The sequence below is a fragment of the Morus notabilis genome, unplaced genomic scaffold (assembly GCF_000414095.1).
Source record: "Morus notabilis unplaced genomic scaffold, ASM41409v2 Scaffold1038, whole genome shotgun sequence".
Classification (NCBI taxonomy): domain Eukaryota; kingdom Viridiplantae; phylum Streptophyta; class Magnoliopsida; order Rosales; family Moraceae; genus Morus; species Morus notabilis.
The window spans coordinates 50,001-71,170 of record NW_010363735.1 but is presented as its reverse complement, the minus strand read 5'-3'; the positions used below and the strand labels follow the sequence as shown (position 1 = coordinate 71,170).

The 21,170-nt window shown below is 33.2% G+C and overlaps 3 protein-coding genes across 10 annotated transcripts in view; 2 read left to right on the top strand and 1 right to left on the bottom strand.

The window, feature by feature from the left end:
• The first annotated feature begins 2,662 nt into the window (after positions 1-2,662).
• LOC21386265 (spermine synthase) lies at positions 2,663-8,450 on the top strand. Of its 3 annotated transcripts, none has more exons than XM_024169983.1 (11): positions 2,663-2,870; positions 4,558-4,778; positions 4,937-4,981; positions 5,253-5,329; positions 5,431-5,553; positions 6,127-6,231; positions 6,336-6,408; positions 6,510-6,581; positions 7,087-7,282; positions 7,422-7,551; positions 8,048-8,116. In XM_024169983.1, exons 2-11 carry the CDS (start codon positions 4,589-4,591, stop codon positions 8,096-8,098), a joined length of 1,062 nt encoding a protein of 353 aa, XP_024025751.1. In that variant the 5' UTR covers positions 2,663-2,870; positions 4,558-4,588; the 3' UTR covers positions 8,099-8,116. The 3 variants fall into 3 exon arrangements, with proteins under 3 accessions (XP_024025751.1, XP_024025752.1, XP_024025750.1); XM_024169984.1 differs by having other exon boundaries at positions 2,664-2,870; positions 8,045-8,121; XM_024169982.1 differs by having other exon boundaries at positions 2,665-2,870; positions 8,102-8,450.
• Positions 8,451-10,752: 2,302 nt separating this feature from the next.
• On the top strand, positions 10,753-14,899 carry LOC21386264 (plastidial pyruvate kinase 4, chloroplastic). 4 transcript variants are annotated; one of them, XM_010104916.2, is made up of 5 exons: positions 10,753-10,808; positions 11,331-11,429; positions 11,564-11,988; positions 12,262-13,908; positions 14,217-14,899. In XM_010104916.2, the coding sequence occupies exons 2-5, from the start codon at positions 11,370-11,372 to the stop codon at positions 14,356-14,358; spliced, it is 2,274 nt and encodes a 757-aa protein (XP_010103218.1). In that variant the 5' UTR covers positions 10,753-10,808; positions 11,331-11,369; the 3' UTR covers positions 14,359-14,899. The 4 variants fall into 4 exon arrangements, with proteins under 4 accessions (XP_010103218.1, XP_024025744.1, XP_024025742.1 ...); XM_024169974.1 differs by having other exon boundaries at positions 10,764-10,808; positions 11,319-11,429; XM_024169975.1 differs by lacking the exon at positions 10,753-10,808 and adding an exon at positions 10,829-10,894 and having other exon boundaries at positions 11,319-11,429.
• Positions 14,900-18,616: 3,717 nt separating this feature from the next.
• The window catches only part of LOC21386261 (cyclic nucleotide-gated ion channel 1), a 7,764-nt gene continuing 5,210 nt past the window's right edge, over positions 18,617-21,170 (bottom strand). For all 3 annotated transcript variants that reach the window (XM_024169979.1, XM_024169981.1, XM_024169980.1), the window contains exons 7-9: positions 21,032-21,143; positions 20,224-20,472; positions 18,617-19,326 (exon numbers count right to left, since the gene is read on the bottom strand). In XM_024169979.1, coding sequence (XP_024025747.1) covers positions 18,739-19,326; positions 20,224-20,472; positions 21,032-21,143 — 949 coding nt within the window. In that variant the 3' untranslated portion in view covers positions 18,617-18,738. The remainder of the gene's footprint in view (positions 19,327-20,223; positions 20,473-21,031; positions 21,144-21,170) is intronic.

Here is a 21,170-nt window from a genome sequence, read left to right as displayed (position 1 = left end):
GGCAGTTTTTTTTTTTTTTTCTTGAATAAATGGGAGGCAATTGATGCCCAATACCCCGTCCACAAAAGGACGAAAGTAAAAGGACGAAAGTAAAATGATTGCATTAAGTCCAATTTACTGTTACCATTTTGAAAACGTGTTCCACATTTTATTCTTTTAGATTTTTTTTTTTTAACCTCCTCCTCCACCTTTAGTACTTTCAAAATACGAATATTTTCACATAAAAGGACGAAAGTAGGGATTTATATAGTTCTTTAATTCAAATTTTTAATTTAAATTAATATATAATTTTGTATAAAATTTTTTATTGTAAACAAAAATTAAATGTGATTATTTTTTAAAATTTTTTATTGTAATAAGATTTAAATTTTAAATTTAAATTGATAAAATAAACGGTGTTTAATCTTACGTACACTCAGTCTATAAACTTTTAGTATAATGACAGTTTGATTATTCAACTTTTAATTTTAACACATTAGTCCTTTATTTTATCATAACTACCTCTTTGTTAATTTTTTTTGAAGGGAAAATGTATTTAATTTCTATATGATTTGTCTGTTAAAATCTTCTTTTGCTATAAATGTTATAAGTGTCTGCATATTATAGAGTTTTCAATAGTTACGTTATCAAATTACATTTATTTATTTAAATGCATACCTTGATCACATTTAATGGGCATGATGTTTTATTTGACTTGCTATAACAAGTAATCGATCAACACCTTAACCATAAGCATTAGTTAAAAGATTAATATAATCTCTTTAAATTTAATTCTCATCAATTGTTGTAATTTTTTGAGTCAATTATTCAATTCATTACAATCATACGTTTAATTCATATCACATAATTAAAACAATGATATTTTTGATGAATAAATATTATAATAACTATTAAAACTGAACCTATACATAATACTGACCCGTTTAGTTTACTGATTCGAGTTTTTAATTCGAGTTGAGATGTGACTTTATGTGAGAGTTTTTTATTGTAGTAAAAAAATTAGATGTGACTGTTTTTTAGAGTTTTTTACTGTAACGAAACTCAAATTTTAAACTCGAATCGGTAAAATAAACATGACAGAGTGTATATATATGTGTTCAACCAAGGCAAGGGTCTTGATTAAATCATGCATTTCAATTTGTCTGTTTTTGTATAAATATATATATATATATTTAACAATGTATATTTTTAAAATTTGTATTCTTATTCTCTTAATTTGGCTCTATTTAAATAACATTTCAAATTTGTCATTTTTTTTTTCTTACAGTCTTCTAAAATAATATATATTTTTAAATTATGGGCCTTCTCGCATATTCATACCTTTTGTTTTATTTTCTTATATACTCATTGACGTACGTTATTGATTGGATTATATTATTAAACTTGATGGTCTTAAATGATCAAAATAAAAGTTTGAGTCAACTTACAAATGACCAAAAAATTTACGGTGTATTGGTGCAATAAACCTGAAGTATATAATATGTGGTTGTATTACTAGTGAGTACTTACAAATGACCAAAAAATTTACGGTGTGCTGGTGCAATATACTAAAGTATATAATATATAGACTATAGCTATATTACCAATGAGTTATATATTGGTAAGAATGTTTTTTTTTTCTCTTTACTTAAAATGTGCTTAAAATTTAATACTCTACAATCCTAATTTATAATTATTGTCTTGTCATTCCAGTAAATTAAATTAAATAAGGTCCTTTTTTTTTCTATTAGTGAAAACTAAATATATTATTTTGAGTAGAAGTGAATCAGTTCATTTTCTTTTCGGCCTTGCTCAGTTTGTTGATTTAAAATTTAATTCGAGTTGAGATATGACTTTATGCGAGAGCTTTTAACTGTAGCAAAAAAAGTTAAAAGTAACTTTTTATAAGAGCTTTTAATTATAACAAAACTGAAATCGAAATCGAATCGGTAAAATGAATGAGACCCTTATTTTCATGGACAGGTTCCAAAATTTTAAAGTTAAAAGAAAATGTTATAGAATAAGAAAATTTTCATTTTGGTACATTTTGTTATATTGAAATTTGAAACTCTGTTTTTAAAAATTTTATGTCCATATCTCGACCTTGTAAAAAATCTTTTTTTGGTACTTCGAAATAATTTTTTAAGATACGAAAATACAAAATTGTCCTTATTGTAAAAATTCAATTGTTGACCAAAAATTTTGAAGAAAAAAAAGGATGTTAAAAATTGTTATACATGTAGAGTATAATCATTTTTTAAAAATTCATCTCTTCAAAATTTTTTTTAAAATTCTTTTCTTTCTTTACAATTTTAATTAACGGATGAATTTTTATAATAAGGATAATTTTATTTTTTTGTATCCTAAAAATGACTTTGAGATACTAACATTTTTTAAAAAAAAAAAGTTGAGGTACATACATTAAATTTTTTTTAAAAAAGAGTATTAAAGTCAAATTTTGATATACTAAAATGAAAATTTTCTTATAGAATATTATCTTAAAAAAGGCATAGATATAAGTTCCAAAAACGTGATGAGTATTTATAGAACATAAATTCCGTTTTTATTTTATTTTTTATCACTATTCTTTTTTTTTTATTGAAAAGGATTAATTTATTACTATTCTGCTCGTATCACAATTCACATATACATTGGAAAAATTCTCTACTATAAGTCTATAACAAAATATTGGTTCAGGAAAAAAAAAAAAAAAAACGAAAAATAGGCTCAAACGCCATTATCGTCCAAACCAAGCTACCTAGTTAAAAGGCGATAGACCGCTAAACAGAGAGGAGAGAAAAAGTGCGTCTATAAATTCTTCTTTCCCGCTCAGTTTCCACAAATTTCAGAGAGAAACCCATCGCTTCTCTTCCATTAACATCAGGATTCAGGCAAGATTTCTCTTTCTCTCTCTCTCTCTCTCTCTGTATCTATAGGTTTCTGCTCACACACACACACTCTCTCTCTCTCCATCTTCTCCTCAGATTATCTATTTATGCAATTTTTATGGCTCTCCAAATTCAGAAGTTTCATTTTTTTTTACACCTCCATTTGTCTTTGGCTCTTCTCCTCTTTCCCCCCAAAAAGTTTCAATCTGTTTTGGAGATGTAGTGCAATCTTTTGAGTCTCTGGACTTTTAGAGGACGTTTGGTTTCTGAATTTAGAACTATGATTCAGAACTACGTGTATTTTCTACGAGAGAAAATACTATAACGAACTACGAATCCGAACTATGTACAGATCCTTGCTCCAAACGCTTCTATTGAGTGTAACCCTAGCCGACTGTTTTGATCACCAAGAAATTGTATACCAGAATAGCTAAGTTTTTCTCTTTTTTTTTTTCCCTTCGTTGGAATGCGACTGGAAATTTTCTAACTGCCTTTTTATTTTTCCCTTTTAAACCACCGACAAATTTAATTCCCTTTTAATGTATTTTTTTTTTCTTTAGAAGCAAACAGAGTTTCAAGAAATTTGTTGCATTTTTATATGAATTGATATAGTGAATGTTCCAATGGTATTTTCAGAAAAAAAAAAAGAAAAAAAAGTATTGATTTTTGTTTCCATTATTACATTTTAGTAGTCGGAGCCAAACAAGAAGTTTTTATTTTTCTCGAACTTTCCATAATTTTATTTTCTTATTTTTACGCTGCTTGTTTTTTACTCTTTGTTCTGCTGTTTTGACCGAAGAAATTAAGAATGGTTCTATTTACTTGAGTAATTGTTGTTGTTGTTGTTGTTGTTTGTTTTTTTTTTTTTTTTTTTTTTTTTTTGGGAAAAAAAAAAAAAAATGTTTTTAAGTGTTATTAACTATTGAACAAGAAATTCGATTTGAAGTGTTATTAACTATTGAAATCTGAGGACTAATAATGGTGATATCTTTCCATGTTTGTTCGTTTCTTACTTTCTTTTTAATTTTTGTGTCGGTCAATTATTTTGGAAGTTACCTGATTTCATTTAGTTTATATAGCTAAAATGTAGGCTTTAAGTGGTTAAGCATTACTTATTGTATCAAGTTCCCCTATTGTCAATCAGGGTAAGAGCAAAGTTTTTCCCTTTACTTAATGTTCTGATAAGAACTTCAGTTCTTTTGCTTGAAACCATATTTTTGTTCGTTTCTGGTATGCCGTTTTCTCCTTGCCATCAAATTGACTTTGTCTCTTGAAAAGCTTTAATACGTTGTTTGGTAGAAGGGAAAAGTGGAAGGAGGGAGAGGGGTGAAGGAATTGGTTGAAAGATTTTGGTATCCATGGTTGTTTGGTAGGAGGAATCAAAGGTCTTCCTTTTCCTCTTATTTTCCTCACCTAGGTTATATGGCTTTATTTTCTTTCCGTCTTACCAAACGTAGCCTTAGTGTCATCGTTTATAATATTCTTATTGTATTTACTCAACTCTAGCGAAGGTTAATAGACTTTTGTACTTGCGCTGCAATGCAATGTGCGTGTGCTAGAAACTGCTCTCTCTCTCTCTCTATTGTGTGTGTGTGTTTGTTTGTTTCCTGTTTTCTTCGTTACAGACTCACAATAGATGTGTTTTTACTGTAAAATTTCTTAACGCGGTATTTTGTATATTAACTAATAGAGGCTGGAGCCGGATAAGAAAAAGATAGTTTATGGAGGGCGGCGCAGGAAGAGATTTGGAATGCCAGAAGACTATGGATGGGAAGGCGAGTAGCGGGAATGGTTCCAAGAAGGCCATTCCTTCTTGTTGCTTGAAGGCTAGGGCTTCAGCCCCTGAACTTGAGGCTAAATGCCATTCCACCGTTGTTTCTGGGTGGTTCTCAGAGTCTAAGTCTCCCTCTGGTCAGTTTCTACTGTCCTTTTTTATTTTTTGGTTCTGATTGTTTGATTTAGTCCTATCCTCCTTGTGCAGTATAGAATTATTTAGTCACGTCGGTTGCTTTAAAATTTAAATAGATTAATATCATTAATTTTGTGTATGTTTTTTCTTTTTTCTGCAGATAAAGCTACAAAAAGTGTTTATTTCAACAACCCAATGTGGCCTGGTAGGCTCCCTCTGTATGCATTTACATAATTGTATCTCCTCTTCTGATAACGTTGTTTCTACACTTGTAGGTTGTTTTTGTTTTAATAACTAAGTTAAATGAAAATTCATTATATGACCTCCTGATGCTTGTTGAAAGCTTCTAGTGATGGCTTTATTGCCTATTAACCTATCCTAGTTGTTTGTTAGTTTGCCTTCTTTCTATCTTTCTGCTTCTTCTTCCCTCTCATTTTTTTTTTTTTTAACATTATTTACCTGTTTATGTTTGGCAGGAGAAGCCCATTCCCTGAAAGTAGAAAATATTTTGTTCAAGGGAAAGTCGGAGTTCCAAGAGATTCTGGTTTTTGAGGTTGGGAATTCTCCTTTTGAACAGTTCCTTCATGCTGCTTAACCGTGTCCTTTTCTTAATCTTGTACACGTGTTAGTTATTACCAATTCATTAATGTACAGTCTTCAGCATATGGAAAAGTGCTAGTTCTTGATGGCATCGTGCAGCTTACTGAGAAAGATGAATGCGCTTACCAGGAGATGATTGCCCATCTTCCTCTTTGTTCGATCCCCTCGCCAAAATCTGTAATTTCATCTATCCTCATCATTTTGATCTGCCTTATTTTGTAATTACTCTTGGGTGTATGCTAGATCTTTTATGGAGTTTTCTTTGTTGTATACTATTTTGTCATTTGGCTAAATGATTTTCTCATCATTTTGCTGTTATGATTATGTAGCCATAATTTTTTCCCTTCTACCAGGTGTTTTTTTTTTCCCCCTGCTGGATTCCTTTAACCGAGAGTAAACATTATAAACATTTGGTTCTGTTGCGGCACTTAAGTTGGCAATTTATGTTAAGGAAAACATTTGGTTCTCGACCCTCCTCTGGGTGACTGAGAGGAAAAGTAATTTGGTTGTTTTAAGTTTAAAAACAAGTTTAGTTTTTTAGATTGTGAAATACAGTTTTTATATGACTACTATTTTAAAATAAACGTTGTTGGACATGATCCAGTAATCATGCAGTGTATTAATTTCGGGGGAAAACATGTGATACGCTTGCATTACTTGAATGCTTTTCAGTTCTTCATGACTTTACATGGCAGTTTTTGCTTCAGTTTTGACACTAGATTAAAAAAGCCAACAAAATTCATGGTGCAGGTTCTTGTTGTTGGAGGTGGTGACGGTGGGGTTCTTAGGGAAATTTCTCGCCATAGCTCTATTGAGCATATTGATATATGTGAAATAGATAAGATGGTTATTGATGTAAGTGGTGATGCAATATAGTTGCTATGAAGTTGTCTGCTTACAATTTTGCTGAGTTTGCCAACTACGGCTACTTCGTACTTACTGCCGTTTCTTTTGTTTAGGTGTCTAAGAAGTTTTTTCCTCAGCTAGCTGTTGGATTTGAGGATCCACGAGTCCATCTTCATATTGATGACGGTACGATTAACTAAACGAGTTACTTGTTTTACTTGGTCTGGAATTTTATTGAATTTGTTTAAGTGGTAATTCCTTTGTTATCATTTTAATGATCCTGACAGCTATTAAATTTCTGCGCCATGTACCTGAAGGGAAGTATGATGCTATTATAGTTGATTCATCAGATCCCGTTGGTATGCCATTATTCTTTTTATGATTCTGTCTGAAATCTTTTTACCCTGTTGGTTATCTCTATTTATCTTTGAATTCTTTGGAATTGATTTCAGTTTATATGGTTCTGTGCATTGTTATACGCGGGGTGTATATAATTATGTGGTTGACACTCGAAAATATTGTGAAATTTGGCCCTCAGATGGTATTTCGTCACATTCAAATTACTTTTATTGTACAAATTTCCTCAACCTTGATAATGTCTTATCTGACCTCGTTATATGCTCTCTGATTTAAGGAACTGTATGCTGTCTTAGCACCTGGGATATACCATAATTTCAATTTGAAAGAAAGTTGAACATGTCATAGCTTCCCTGATTACTTTCGTACCATAATATCTATCGCATGGGAAACCCATCATGCCTCTCTCTATATACATATATATTTTTTTGGTGGGGGGTGGCTATTCATTCTGGCTAAGATATATGGATTGATTTGTAAATAAATCAGGTTCCTCCTTTTTTATAGGTCCTGCTCAAGAGCTTGTCGAGAAGCCATTTTTTGAGACAATAGCCAGAGCATTGAGGCCTGGTGGTGTTGTCTGTAACATGGCAGAAAGTATGTGGCTACATACGCATCTTATTCAAGATATGATGTCTATTTGCCGTGAAACATTCAAAGGCTCTGTTCATTATGCATGGGCGAGTGTTCCGACATATCCAAGGTAAGAGCGCATTCTCCTCTTTCCCTTTCATGCTTAGTTTCTCGTAACCTTAAGGCATTCTCTCTTAACTATTATTGTAGCTGATTCCAAGAACTTTCCTTGTTATATTGAAGTCTATTTCAAATTACTTGTCATGCAGTGGTGTCATAGGATTTCTGATATGCTCAACAGAGGGGCCACCTGTCGATTTTAAGAATCCAGTCAACCCTATTGAAAAGGTTGAAGGAGCTGTCAAGCATAAGAGAGAACTTAAGTTCTATAACTCAGATGTAAGAATTCCTTACTTATTCTGATTTAGCTTGTATTGAGTTCTCCCTCTATATGTCTGTCTCTTCTTCTTAAATCTTGTTTGTAGTGGTTAAAAGAGTGATAGATAAGCTTGCATGGCTTCAACTGATCTAGATTTATAGCGTTCTTTTTCTTGAGTTTCATCGGAGTTATGTGTTTTGGGTAGTCGTTGAATGAGATTATACGACAAGCAAAAATGACAATTTTTACTTCTAATTACTTTCTAACAACTATTGCGATCCGTGATATTTTTTTTACTCTTTTAGCCATTCTCTGATCCGGCTTTGGTGTTGAATGACCACCAGAAGTTCTTTTTGCAGTAGACTATATATATGTTAACCATGCTTGTTGGGAAAACTGATCTTAACATTGTTATCCAATTACCTTTTTCTTTTTTCGCTCAAAGTTGTCAAGTTATTTGTACAACTAGGTTATATATTTTAATGGCACGCGAATAATCTTTTGTTTTTGAAGTAGTACCTCTGCGAACCCCCATGTAATTACTACCAAGGACATGCTTGTTGTTGACAGGTGCATTCAGCCGCGTTTGCCTTGCCAACCTTTCTGAAGAGGGAGGTGAGCTTACTACGTGATTCTTCACCCCCGGCACGGGAAATCCACGTTTCCTAGTTATTTGAGCAGCAGCTTGTGCTCGGTTTCTCCAACTATTGAAATTAGTACTGTATTGAGAAATAGGTATTTATCATAACTGACGGTATAGATGGTGTTATTAGCTTTTTGCCATAGAGGCATTAGTGATGGGGGTATAATTATACAATGTAATACATATTAGTTTGTGACTCTGATGTATGAACGTGAATGTTATGATTAATCTGATTAAATGATCCAGGCTTTTCGTGCTCGGACAAACATATTGGCATGTTGACTGACTACTAGTCCGAATATCCTCTTTATCTTCGTCTTAATTCCTCTTCATATAGATTCAAAATGTTCGTTTCGCACTTGCACTTGCCTCTTGTGTTTTTGGTCCCGCAACTTGGAATTTACCTGTTGGGTTCATTCTCTATCAATTGTGATGTTCATCACTAGTGGTCTTTGTAAGAGTCTGCGTATTTCATATATTCAAACTCAAATAATTTAGGATTCATTTAGTAGATGAATTCAGAATCATAATTTTAGATCCTGATTCAGAATCAGTATTTATTTACAATAATTTTGAATCATGATTCTTAATCAGTGTTTAGTTTGGATGATTTTGAATCATAATTCAGAACCTGATGTGATGTTTTAAATCAGAATCACTCATGCTTCTAAAATCACCCCTTCTTGATTTAAGGTGATTCAAACCTCTAATTCTGAATTATGGTTTCAGAATTATGATTTGAACTTAAAATCATGAATCATAGTTATGGTTTCAGAATCATGGTTAGAATCACTCTGGTTTGAATCCTCGTACCAAACGAATCCTTATTCTGTTACATTGCTTTTTTTTTTTTTTTATGAATTTTAAATCTTAGAATTAAGAATCATAGTTTGAGTATATTTTACAAACGGGTTTTAAGTTTTTGTCTCCAACAATAGAAAAAATGGAGAATTTATCCTTAAGAGTGTATGAGTTTGGATTTTTATCCCTTACTCTTAATAAATAACCTTTTGTTAGTGTAATTATTTGATTAAAAAGGTTATGAATTAAGAGTAAAAGGTAAAAATCTTGATTCATGTTCTTTTAAGAGGTATTTGTTAAGATTACCCGATAGCACAAACAATTGAAAATAGTATTGACTAACCAGGTGTAAGTTATTTGAGAGTTTAAATCACCCTGATTTTGATTCAAACAATATTTTCTCTAAAAAAAATTAAATTTAAAAAATTTCTGCTATAACATTTTTCTTACAAAATTTGAATTTTGGTTTGAATCCGAACAAGTCACAAATGTTTTTAATTGCTTCCTTGCGACCTGTGTTTTGCCTATGAGCTTTCTCCAAGGTCCATGACGTATAAAAACGAGTTTTTTTTGTTTGTTTGTGGATTTTAATAATTCAAAGTGATTTTCTTTTAGCAAATTTAACAATAGTAGATTAATTAGAATAAAAATTGTCCAAAAAAGTTAAAACACTTGTTTCTTTTTCCAATAAATAATTCCTTGTGGAAGGGAAAAAAAAAAAATCCTTTTGCTCCTCAAACTTCCCCTAATTCAGGTATGTGAAGTAATTTGCAAGATTGTTGAAACCCGTAGGTTGTGTTCTAATAGAATAATGCTAAGAACCCTAAGTTAAATTCTAATTCTTTCGTATCAACTCATGTGATATATGAATTATTATTTTTAAGGTATTTAAAATATTATTACGTTAATTAATGATAAGAGTTAAGATTGATACATCATCAATTCGTATACAAGAATTGAGATCGAAATATGATTAATCCCTTTTGAGTTGGTATTCTTAGCATTACTCGTTTCAATAATATTAAAGTCAAATGGAATTTTATGAAAGAAAAAGTTAAAAACAAATGTTAGGGGATCGAAATATGATTAAGCCTTTCTTTAGGATATATAGTGTGTTCATTTATATAACTCAAATCATAACTTAAATTGTGTATGTGAAAAAAAAATATTATAATAAAAAAATTAAAATTAAAATTATTTAAAAGAAAACACTGTAACAATATGACTTGAATGATAAACAATGTCATAATAAATAATAGGGAAATAATAGAAAATATGCCAATATGAAAAGCTTAAGAAAGTATATAGGTCAATTTTTAGTTATAGAAATTAATAGGTCATAACTTGTCAAGTTATGGTTCATAACCAGATAAGTTATGGACAAACTTGTCAAGCTATAGTTCATAACCAGACAAGTTATGAACAATTATGGATAATAACTTGTCAAGTTATGGTTCATAACCAGACAAGTTATGGACGAAAATAATAATTTAACCTATTTATTAACTGATGTAAACTATTGACCTATTAATTTTAATTCATCTCAACTCTTGGCCTATTTCTTTCTTTCTCCCTCAATAATACTATTAGATTCCACATGACTTGATTCTTACACGTGTTGAATCTTGACGGTATCTGGCACGCGCCATCCACACTCCTGAGAGCGCAAGAATCTCATTGGCCTTTTTCTCCAAAATTTTCTCGCGAAACAGACAAAACGCTTAGCAGCAGATATAGAATGAAAATCGTAAGAATATTTCTCCAGAAAAATTCTCTACTTTTCTATCCGAGAGCTTCCCAATACCTACCTTCCTACATTTGACCATCTAAAAGGTTCCACTTTCTCGAAATCGAATCTTTCCATTTCCATACATGAAGTTCCCCCTTTTTTTTTTCCCTGGATTTTATGAAGCTAAAAGGTCCTTTTTTATTTTTATTTTTGTTCCCTTTTAATTCTTTAAATTGATAAGAAGGTTTCGATTGTTGAATGTTTGGTTGATATCTTGTTTGGCTTGAATTCTCCATTTTTTTTCCTACTACAGAAACAATAATTGCTTTTGCTAATCTAATGAAATCATGGAACTTGGAATTATAGTAGACATAATTTCGTTCTGAAAATTCATAAGGTAATTGTTAGATAATTGTCTGGTAATGGACTTTTCTTGGTTGGTGATAAAGTTTCCAACTTTTGTTTTTGGTGTGTTTGTGCGTGTTAAAATAGCTATTACGAAAATAAGAGAAAATAGAAGAAGCTGGAGATTGTGTATGTCTTTTTTGTCAAAGCTTTCGAAGGTCTTTTGCTTTTTTTTTTTTTTGGCTCTCTCTTTGTAATAAATTTTATAGGGGGTCTTGCAGGTTCATTATCCGGGTGTTTTGTTGATTATCATCAAATAGATGATGCAGAACGCAATTTCAGCTTGTGTAGTTGCGAATTCGAGGGAACTTGGGAACCAGGTAAAGTGGCCTTCAGCTCTCAATAGGAAAACATGTTCTTTGTACTAATTCTTTTGCAGAATTATTGTACATTATGTATCGCATATTATATGCCGAAACATCGTTCGGAACCTGACAAATAGTCCTATTTGCAGGCAACTCTATCTGCTGATCAGTTAGGATTCGACTCTTTCAGCCGAAGGGCAAACTTCACACATCTACCATGTGCACTTTGCACAAAACAGGCGGTGGGAGTTGTACAGTTTTTAGCGGTACGCAGGAGCAAATTAAAGCCAAGGACTTTAGCTTCTGCTCTTCCCAATAGAGACGGTGAACCGAAAGCCAGTTTTTTGCATTCTTCTGCTGATGGCCAACCCCTTTTAGCCTTGGGAAATAACAAGAGTTGTAAGGATGCGGATGCAGAAGAAGACCCCTCCGCTCGATATTCAAGATCAGACTTTTCTGTGAATGCTAATCATATGGTAAACCGGGGCGAGCTTCTTGACAAGCTGAAGGCTGTTCATTTGCATGTATTAGCATCAGAACAATGGAATGCTTCTCAAATCAAACTATGTCACAGGTATACCCGACCTATTCTCTGGAGGTGGTTATTAATTTTCGTCAAAATGAGTTTTCAAGTATGTTGATTGGTTTCCCCAAAAGATTTGGTTTAAATTACTAAGAAGCCAACTTAATGTAATCTATCCCGTCTCACCCATCACCACTGAAGTCAGTTCCCAGGGGCCAAAAGAACTTTACTATTTTGTTTAAAATATCCCTTTTGTCTTGTTTTCTTCTTTTTGCATAACCTATTAACTTTGAGGTTCTTTTTTTATTTTGGTTTCCTCAACAGAAACTACTTGGTGAGCGCAACAAACTTAATACATTATCTGGCATTAAAATGCCTTGACATTGAGCAGGTCAAAGAAGATTTTTCTTCTATTGGTCTTTTAAGTTGGGAGATCATCGATTCATGCGTTATGGCCAGTCTCAGTGCAGGCATTCAGCTTTTGGAGGAGTTGAGTCCCAACTCTCTAAACGCCAGAGAGAATATTTCAGGAAATTGTACTGAGAAAAGGCTAGAGAATCAAAGGAATGAGAAGTTCGCAGTACATTTAATGAGGAAGAAGGCATACTCCAACAGGGAGTTGTTGATGGGCCCACTTCAAGATGGAAAAACTAGTCATGTTATGGTAACAGTTGGAAAAGAAGCTACTGAGAATGAAATGCTTATAACTGATCTTATAGATACTGGAGCCTCCATTATTAGGATCAATTGCGCACATGGAGATCCAAGTGTTTGGAGTGAAATAATTAGAAGAGTGAAAAGAAGCTCTCAAATGCTGGAGAAACCGTGTCAAATCCTCATGGATTTAGGTGGCCCAAAGCTCCGAACAGCTGGCCTAAAGCCCGGTCCTCATGTTATGAAAATATCTCCAGAGAGAAATGCTTCTGGAAATGTGATCTTCCCAGCTCAAGTGTGGCTGTCTCACAAAGGAGCAGGGCCTCCTCCAAACCATGTATCTCCTGATGCAGTTGTCGTCCTAAGTAACCCAGATTTCCTTTGTGACACTGAGGTAGGTGATACTGTAAGATTCAAAGATGCTAGAAGGACAAAAAGGATTCTCAAGATTGTAGGAAAGTTTCATGTTTTTGGTGGTATTGGATTTATTGCTGAGTGTAGCAGGACTTCTTACATTGAGTCGGGGACACAATTGTATATCAAGGGAAAGAAAGGCAGGTTCCGTTTTGCACACGCTGTTGATGTCCCTGCAGTAGAGCCATCTATTAGATTGAGAGTTGGAGACTCACTAGTCATATCACGAGATAGCTCATGCAGTCGGATTGACTTGCCTGAAGCCATAAGAGGTACTCATAGGATAACTTGTTCTTCCGGTCTTCTTTTTGATTCAGTGAAGCCAGGAGAACCCATTGCTTTTGATGATGGAAAAATATGGGGAATAATCCAAGGTACTAGTATTTCGGAGATTATTGTATCAATAACCCATGCAAATCCTAGGGGCACTAAACTTCGACCAGAGAAATCCATCAACATCCCAGAGAGCAATATTCAGTTTCAAGGCCTCACTTCCAAGGACCTTATGGATCTTGAATTTGTTTCTACTCATGCTGATATGGTAGGGTTTTCATTTGTTCGAGATGTTAATGATATCACTATGCTTTGCCTAGAACTGGAGAAGCGAAAACTTTGGAACTTAGGAATTATCTTAAAGATTGAGACAAGAAGTGGTTTTGAAAATTTGCCTCAAATGCTACTGGAGGCAATGAAATTACCAAATCCGCTGGGGGTTATGATTGCGAGGGGAGATCTTGCTGTGGAGTGTGGATGGGAAAGGATTGCTGCTATACAGGAGGTAATTTTGTCTATTTGCTCTGCTGCCCATGTACCTGTCATTTGGGCTACTCAAGTTCTAGAGTCATTTGTCAAGTCTGGTGTGCCTAGTAGAGCTGAGATTACTGATGTGGCCAATGGGAGAAGGTAGGCGGTCAATCTTTGCTATCAATCCATTGTTCATGAAATTCCATATAAGTTACCAGACTATATAAACATGTTTATATTGTCAACAACACGACCAATTTTGATATCTACTCTTAAGATTTTTCGTTTAAAAAAGGTCGTCTTGGTGGATTTTCCCCTTTTTTCCTTCCTTAATTTTGGAAGGATAACTTATATTACTTGCTTTATATTCAAGAATCCTCTTATCTGTTTTTTTTTTTTGTTCCTTCTATCACAAGCAAAGCTACACAACCAAGGATGACTAACAATTTGTTAATCTGCATGTACAGGGCAAGTTGCATTATGTTGAACAAAGGGAAACATCTCGTCGAAGCTGTTTCTTTTTTAGATTCCATCTTGCGCAATTACTCCACAAAGATGAGAGCACAGGCAAAGCTGAAGCCTCTTCCCCTGACCGGGCGACCATTTTAGTGTAAACCTATTTGCTCTTTGTAGATAATTTTCACCATCTAGGTAGAGACTTTTCAATAATAATTGGTCTGTACACGTTCTTTGCTCGTGGAAATCATCATCTTAAATCCTACATATTCATGGACGAAACATTGCAAGTTTTAGGCATCTTTCATCGTAAAAAAAAAAGGGTTTCGTTGTTTGTTGATGTCTTTTTTTTTTTTTTGGTAGAAAGTTCTTTGTTGATGTCAAAATCATTAGAACAGCGGTCGGGTTATTAATGGTAATCAGGTTATCAAGCAAGCTGACTTCAGGAGTGGCGGTACCACTAGGCTAGCGCTCATATGAAATAGTCTTTCTTTAAAGGGAGTTAAAAAGCTTTACGCATAATTTGTACATTTACAAGAACGGGCGAATGATGTATTAGAGGATTTGAAATGTAAGTGCTGCTTTCAGACAATAGCCGCACACAACACAGAGACGGATCGGTTAACCCACCGTTCAAGTCAGTTTTTGAGTTTTTGAGTTTTTTACGGTATGTTTTTAGCCACAAGGTGGTCGATGTCGGTTTTTCAGTTTTTTTAAACACTTCTACCTTAACTAATTTTAGGGTTGTTGATATGCTATTCTGCTAATGTAATAATGGTTTTCTCTTTCTTCCATTTTTTGCAAGTGTACTAATCTTTTTTCCGTCTGTTTTTTTGTTTTTAAATGTTGTTTACTGATATACGTTCACTGTCATGCATTTACTTGGACCAACAAAACATAAATAAATGAAAAGAAGGGTGGGATCTTACCATTCGTAGGAAAGAAAAATAAAGTTGTACTCAATTAAAAATTGGAAATGGCGTTCATTTATTTTGCATTTTGAAAAACCTAAATTATAGCATAACTAACAACTATAAAAAGAACTCAATGAAAGAAACGTCTATGCATAAGAAAATGTTACAACCAGTTTAAATGCTAAGGGTCCTTCAAACTCTCTTAATGGGAGAGGTTGGATTGTACTTTATCCATGTCGTGGATGCTCTCCTCCTGCAGATTGTAGACTTTACAATACCTCTTAGACTCATCAACCCAATGCTCTCAGTGTGACCAGTAAGCTTGATCAATGCTTGACGCTCCGAGTACCATAGCAGTTTGTTCGCTTGGCTTTGAAAGAGAGAATACTAAGTAGACGTTTGGTTCATAAATTCAAAATTATTCTTGATTTACGTGTGTTTTTTGTGAGAGAAACTACTGCAGCGAATCACGAACTATGATTCAAATCATGACACGAATAAACTAACCAAACACACTATTAAACTTTTTGATATTGTACGTAGTAGACACTCCATGAGTTAGAATCTCCATATGTTGAGAGTCTGCACACTTATGCAGCTGGAATGGTTAAATATGTGAAGATGGAGAGTTGACCTTCAACTCTGGCTAACTTCACAAACTTGAGGAGTTGCTGCGGAACATTAATGAAATGGAATTCTTCTTGTGTTAGATCAAGAACAATCAAAATATGGGATGAGCCTCTTGCCAACTCTGCCTTCAAGTTCCGGTCAATGATTCTATCCTTAATCCAGTTGAAGTTCTCGGCATAAAGAATGATTTGGGAGAGTACATCTCTAGGTAACATCTGGCCAAAACCCTTCTCAATAAATAATATAATCTCATGACCGCTCCATGAGTTCTCAAAAAATTTGAAGATTTCAAAATTAAATAGGACGGGTAAAAAATTTTTTTTTTTTTTTTTTTTTTTTTTTTTTACTTTTATTAACAATTTTTTTTTTTCACTTTTTGGGATGAAAAGTTTTTAGTGACAATAAATGTTCCCGTTGAAATGTGTACTGCCATAAAGTTCCATCGAAGTTATTTTGTTCCCATTATATTTTATTTTTATTATATTAGTTGAAATGTGTAATGCCATAAAGTTCCATCGAAGTTATTTTTTTCCCATTATATTTTATTTTTATTATACTAGTTATAGATGTTTTTACTTTGTAAAAAGGCTTTTCTTTGAACTCAGACATTGATGGAGAAAACACTAGTTGTACTTTAACCTTGTTATATAGAGTTTTTAAAGAGGAAAGCTCTTTTTATTTTCTGTGGGACAACTATAAGTTTACTTTCTTATGTTTTAACACACCCATCTGACAAATTCTTTTTCAAAAGATAAGTTGAATTTATCAAAACTACTTAGATGTTTGTGTGACTATAGAAATCAATAGAATTTTATTGTTACATTAATTTGTATAATTCATGTTGGTCGATTAAAACTTAAACACATGTAAGCTAGTCACCTAATCATACTTCGTCATTCTTCAATTCCAAATGACTAATACAAAAAGCTATTATATACTAGCTCAGAAAGGAAGAAGTTCAAATTAATATTAGAAGAATTTGTTGACTCTATTGTTTGATTTGCATCAATTATTTGAGTTTTATAAGGAGGATCTCAACTGCACAAAACTTAAGCAAAACACACCCAACAAAATCTAATTTATATCAAACTCTATGTAACATGCATGATGGTCTTAAGCTTTCCCTTTTTTCTATCTTTAATTGTCGTTTTAAGTCGGTGATTTTTTAATATTATTGCCGTTTCTGTTTGAAGCTGTTTATTGATATCATTGTAGTTCTTATGATGATATCGTCTTGTATTGATATTATATTGTGGTTCTATTGTTGTTGTCTCCTTGATTTTCAATTGCTGTTGCTGTTATCTTTTTGTAGTTTATTGATATTACTGTCATTTATGTCAATATTATTCTTTTCTACTGCTATCTTTTTTTAATTTCATGTCTTATTTTAACTTGATGTTGTATTTTTGACATTGATATCATTTTAAAGATAATTTTGATTTACATAGTTGTCGTTCTTTAATGCTGTAGACACACTAATACAAAAATGTCATCCAGACAAATCATAACCCATGTTCTCACTCATTCCAATAACACAGTGCCTTTCTCCAAGCAAATATGTCGCGTGCAATTTAAATAGCAAAAACATTAGGTGCGTTTAGAATTCGTTCCAAAATAATTTTATTTTTTGTATGAAAATAGAAATGAACACGTTTTTAATCTCAGACATAAATTATTTTTAAAAATACGTTTGGTAGTTTTATTAAGATATTGTTTTCAGTAGAAATTTTTTTTATTAATGTCTTTCTCTCTCTCTCTGCTCGAGAGAGGAGAAAATAAAAACAAAAAATGAAAAACAACTAAAAGTTATTTTTCATCTCTCTCATTTTACACTAAATCAAAAAATCATTTTCATTTCTGTTTTTTGTCTTTAATTGTACCAAACCTCGTTTTAGAATCGTTTTCATTTTTTCTTTTTTGAAAAACATGAAAAACAAAAACAATTCTAAACACGGCAATTATCATATACTAAGCAGTTTTAATGCACATCTAATTATAATAAACCTCATATTGGTTGCACTAGTCATCTCACGTTAATGTGCCAATTTGAGAGGCTAAAATACCATATATATTTTTTATATTATATTTGAAAAAGCCAGGGGTCCACCGACACATGCAAAATTAAAATGAGTAGGCTTTAACTAGGAGTGTGGTTAATTAAAAAGCATCTTCTTTCTTAACTTGAAAAGAGACTCTCGACATAAGTCGTAAAAGTCCAATATTATAAGCGTCCATGAACATAAATATTGGACCATATCAATCTTTCGATCATAAAAGCACAAAACCTGAGTTTAATTAAAGAATCAAGTAACAGGTTACTATTATACGAAACACCTATTGGACGGAAGTAATCACTTTAAAACGATGGCAAAGGATACTTAACTAAGTCGACGGATAAATGCTTGGTCTGAGAAATGTCCAGCATCTCTATAGTTTTCCAAGAATTGCTTCCCAAGCTGTGCACTCTAACTTGGTCTCCTCGTCTGAAGAAATTAAACTTGCGTTTGATTAGTAGATTCGTACAATAATTTAAATCATGGTTCGTGATTCACTGCAAAATTTTCTCACAAAAAACACACGTAATTCGAGAATAGTTCTGAATCATGATTCTGAATTCATGAACCAAACATTCACTAAAAGTACGCCATTGTTGACGTCCATAGACCGCCACCACTTTGAAATCATTCAAAAACTCTTCTTACCCAAATCCACGGAGAGAATACGGAGGAGGAAGAAGAGATGGAGAGAGTTTTTTAAGCTTTTCAAAAGTGTACATTTATAAGACGGATCTCAACTACACAAAACTTAAGCAAAACACACTCAACAAAATCCAATGCATATCAAAGTCCATGATCTCAACTACACAAAACTTAAGCAAAACACACTCAACAAAATCCAATGTATATCAAACTCCAGGTAACTTGATGGTCTTGATCATAGTCTAAACCTTATGGTACCAAAAATTTAAACAATAATAGTACGTATGACACTAGTAGTGTAAAAGTCCATGCCTAAATCTTTTCCACTTTTTGTCATCCTTATCAGCCAAATTTGGAGAGCTTGAAGGCTTCTTTCCCAGCTGATTACGGCGTCGAATTGTTTGTATGGCTTGAAGCGCCAAGGCCTCCCACTGCTCGGCACAAGAATTAGTGGAGTCGGGCGTGAGGCTCCGCCTGAAAAGCCACCAATGTGTGCGGAGTGCATTCATCAAGTCGTTGGCCATGAGAGCAAAAGCTTCAACTTTGGTGTGCGATTTGAGATTCTTGGTCGAGATGGGGAAGTCCGAAATGGTGGTGTGAGTCAGTGACCACTTCACAAGTTCTTCTCCAAAGTAATCTCCCTTTTTAATGCGCCTAGTAGTACATCTTGAGCAACTATTACTCTCATTTATACTATGAGTACTGATCCCAACCTCGTTTAAGAAGTACTCCCATGCAGTGCCTTGTGTGATGAAAAGCATCCGATCTACTGGGTCCCCCACTCTAATAATGTAACTATTCTCAGTGTAAATCACTGGCTTGAGGTGGTCGCAGATCACTTTTAACACTTGCTCATTCATGTTTTCAAGCATTGGAACCTGCGATTCAACAAAAAAGATTGTCCGTATGTTATGTGTTTTATTTGATAACAATTAAATGGAAAGATATTTATCATAGGGATTCCATGTTTCAATCTATTTATACTTACCAATTTTCAATGGTGAGAGAAGATAGCTGATATCAGAACTTGTTAATACATCCCAACTATATTGCATTCAGTAGCAAATTGAAATTTAACAACTCATTTGTTATCTCGCTTGGTATAAAAAATTTGGGCTTTTTCTGTGGTCCCCCACAACTTTTATGGGAGAAATTTCTCCCATCGTAACTGGTTGAATGAGTGGCGTAATTCTCTTGTATTTAGTTGTAACAGTTACTATTTTAGGAACCAAAAATCGTTTTTAAGCAAATGGCAATAAACAACTGTCATGCACTGCTCCAAACAAAAGTTCATGCATGATTGGACATGCCTATCAAAAAAAGAACATGACAGATGTAGTAACCCTTCACGACAATATTATTCAAGTTACAAAAAAAAAAAAAAGTTGGTTACGATGGAATGACTGATCTTAACAGTAAAAATGACATATGTGCATATTTTATTCATATTAAAAATGAAAAGCGTTTATTGACATGCCTTTTAATATTATTCATGTAATAATTCATGATAGGTGTGCATGACAGTCGTTTATTGCTATATGCTTAAGAACGATTTCTGGTTTTCAAAATAGTAACTGTTACGACATAATACAAAGAAAATTACGTTAGTCCTTCAGTCGGTTACGATGACACATGGGACGATTACGAGGGCATATGAAGGACTTGTCCTCGATTTTCAAAGTGAGGGACTGTAGACAAGTCCGAATATTTGATAGATAATTTTGGATCTCTGGGATCAAAATTTGGATATCTAAGAACAAAATAGTATCAATTACCTTGGTTATTGTGGGGATGCAGAGTTGGCGCTTTATAGACTTCCTTTCTTCCAGGGGAAGTATTGAGAACAGATTCTCCACATCCACATCTTTGTTTTCCTGCAACTTGTATTTCACACTCTTCATGATCGATCCCTTCATATGCTTGGAAAGGCCATTTTTGTTTATCCACAATTCTATGTCTCGTTCTTTCAGTTTCATCTTCTCTCTTATCTCCTCTGATCTTGTGGTTGCGAACTGCAAGTACGTCTGCCACCAGGAAAAGAAAAACGAGAAAAACGCTTATAAACTTACTAAATCCAGATATACTTAGATGTAAATGCTATTATTTATTTATATTATAATATTGATAAACACTTGATGGAAACACATAGTTAATGCATGTTTTCACAAAAATGAAAAACAATTGAGCAAGTGTAGATAGTAAATTAGTTGGTTTTCTACCACTCAAAGAATACATTATTGTGGGGCAATTCGAGAATTTTCAGTGCCAAAAAAAAAAAAAAAATCTCAAATTCCAGAAGAAAGTCTTCATGCACCTTACAAGATTAAATTAGCAATTCAATACTTATGTAGAGCCTTCTGATTTTGAGAAAATCTAATCTTCAATTAGCGCATTCATTTTTGTCCAACCAATATATTGTATCCTCTTAACACAACGAAGCCACAAATCGGTGGTTTTCAGTTTTAAGGGATGAAGTATGATCAAGACCCTATATATATAAAATTTTTCAGGTGACTTGAGTTACATAATTGAATTAAAGAAATATGTGAAGTTTGAAATGAAAGGAAAAAAAAAAAACCCAACCTGCAAATTTCCAATGAGATATAAGAACAGTAGCAAACCACAGAGAGAAATTGAAACTGCAAACATGGTTTCCCATACGTACGTACTTGTTTTGAGGTTTTGGCCAAGCGAACTGCAAAATTATTGGTGAAGCAGTATA

What these genes read in the sequence shown, in the direction of transcription:
- LOC21386265 (XM_024169982.1), top strand. Translation starts at nt 4,589, where the DNA reads ATGGAGGGCGGCGCAGGAAGAGATTTGGAATGCCAGAAGACTATGGAT. An exon ending in CGATCCCCTCGCCAAAATCT is followed by an intron (nt 5,554 to 6,126) that starts GTAATTTCATCT and finishes TTCATGGTGCAG; the next exon opens with GTTCTTGTTGTTGGAGGTGG. An exon ending in CCATCTTCATATTGATGACG is followed by an intron (nt 6,409 to 6,509) that starts GTACGATTAACT and finishes TGATCCTGACAG; the next exon opens with CTATTAAATTTCTGCGCCAT.
- LOC21386264 (XM_010104916.2), top strand. Translation starts at nt 11,370, where the DNA reads ATGATGCAGAACGCAATTTCAGCTTGTGTAGTTGCGAATTCGAGGGAA. An exon ending in CAAATCAAACTATGTCACAG is followed by an intron (nt 11,989 to 12,261) that starts GTATACCCGACC and finishes TTTCCTCAACAG; the next exon opens with AAACTACTTGGTGAGCGCAA. An exon ending in GATGTGGCCAATGGGAGAAG is followed by an intron (nt 13,909 to 14,216) that starts GTAGGCGGTCAA and finishes CTGCATGTACAG; the next exon opens with GGCAAGTTGCATTATGTTGA.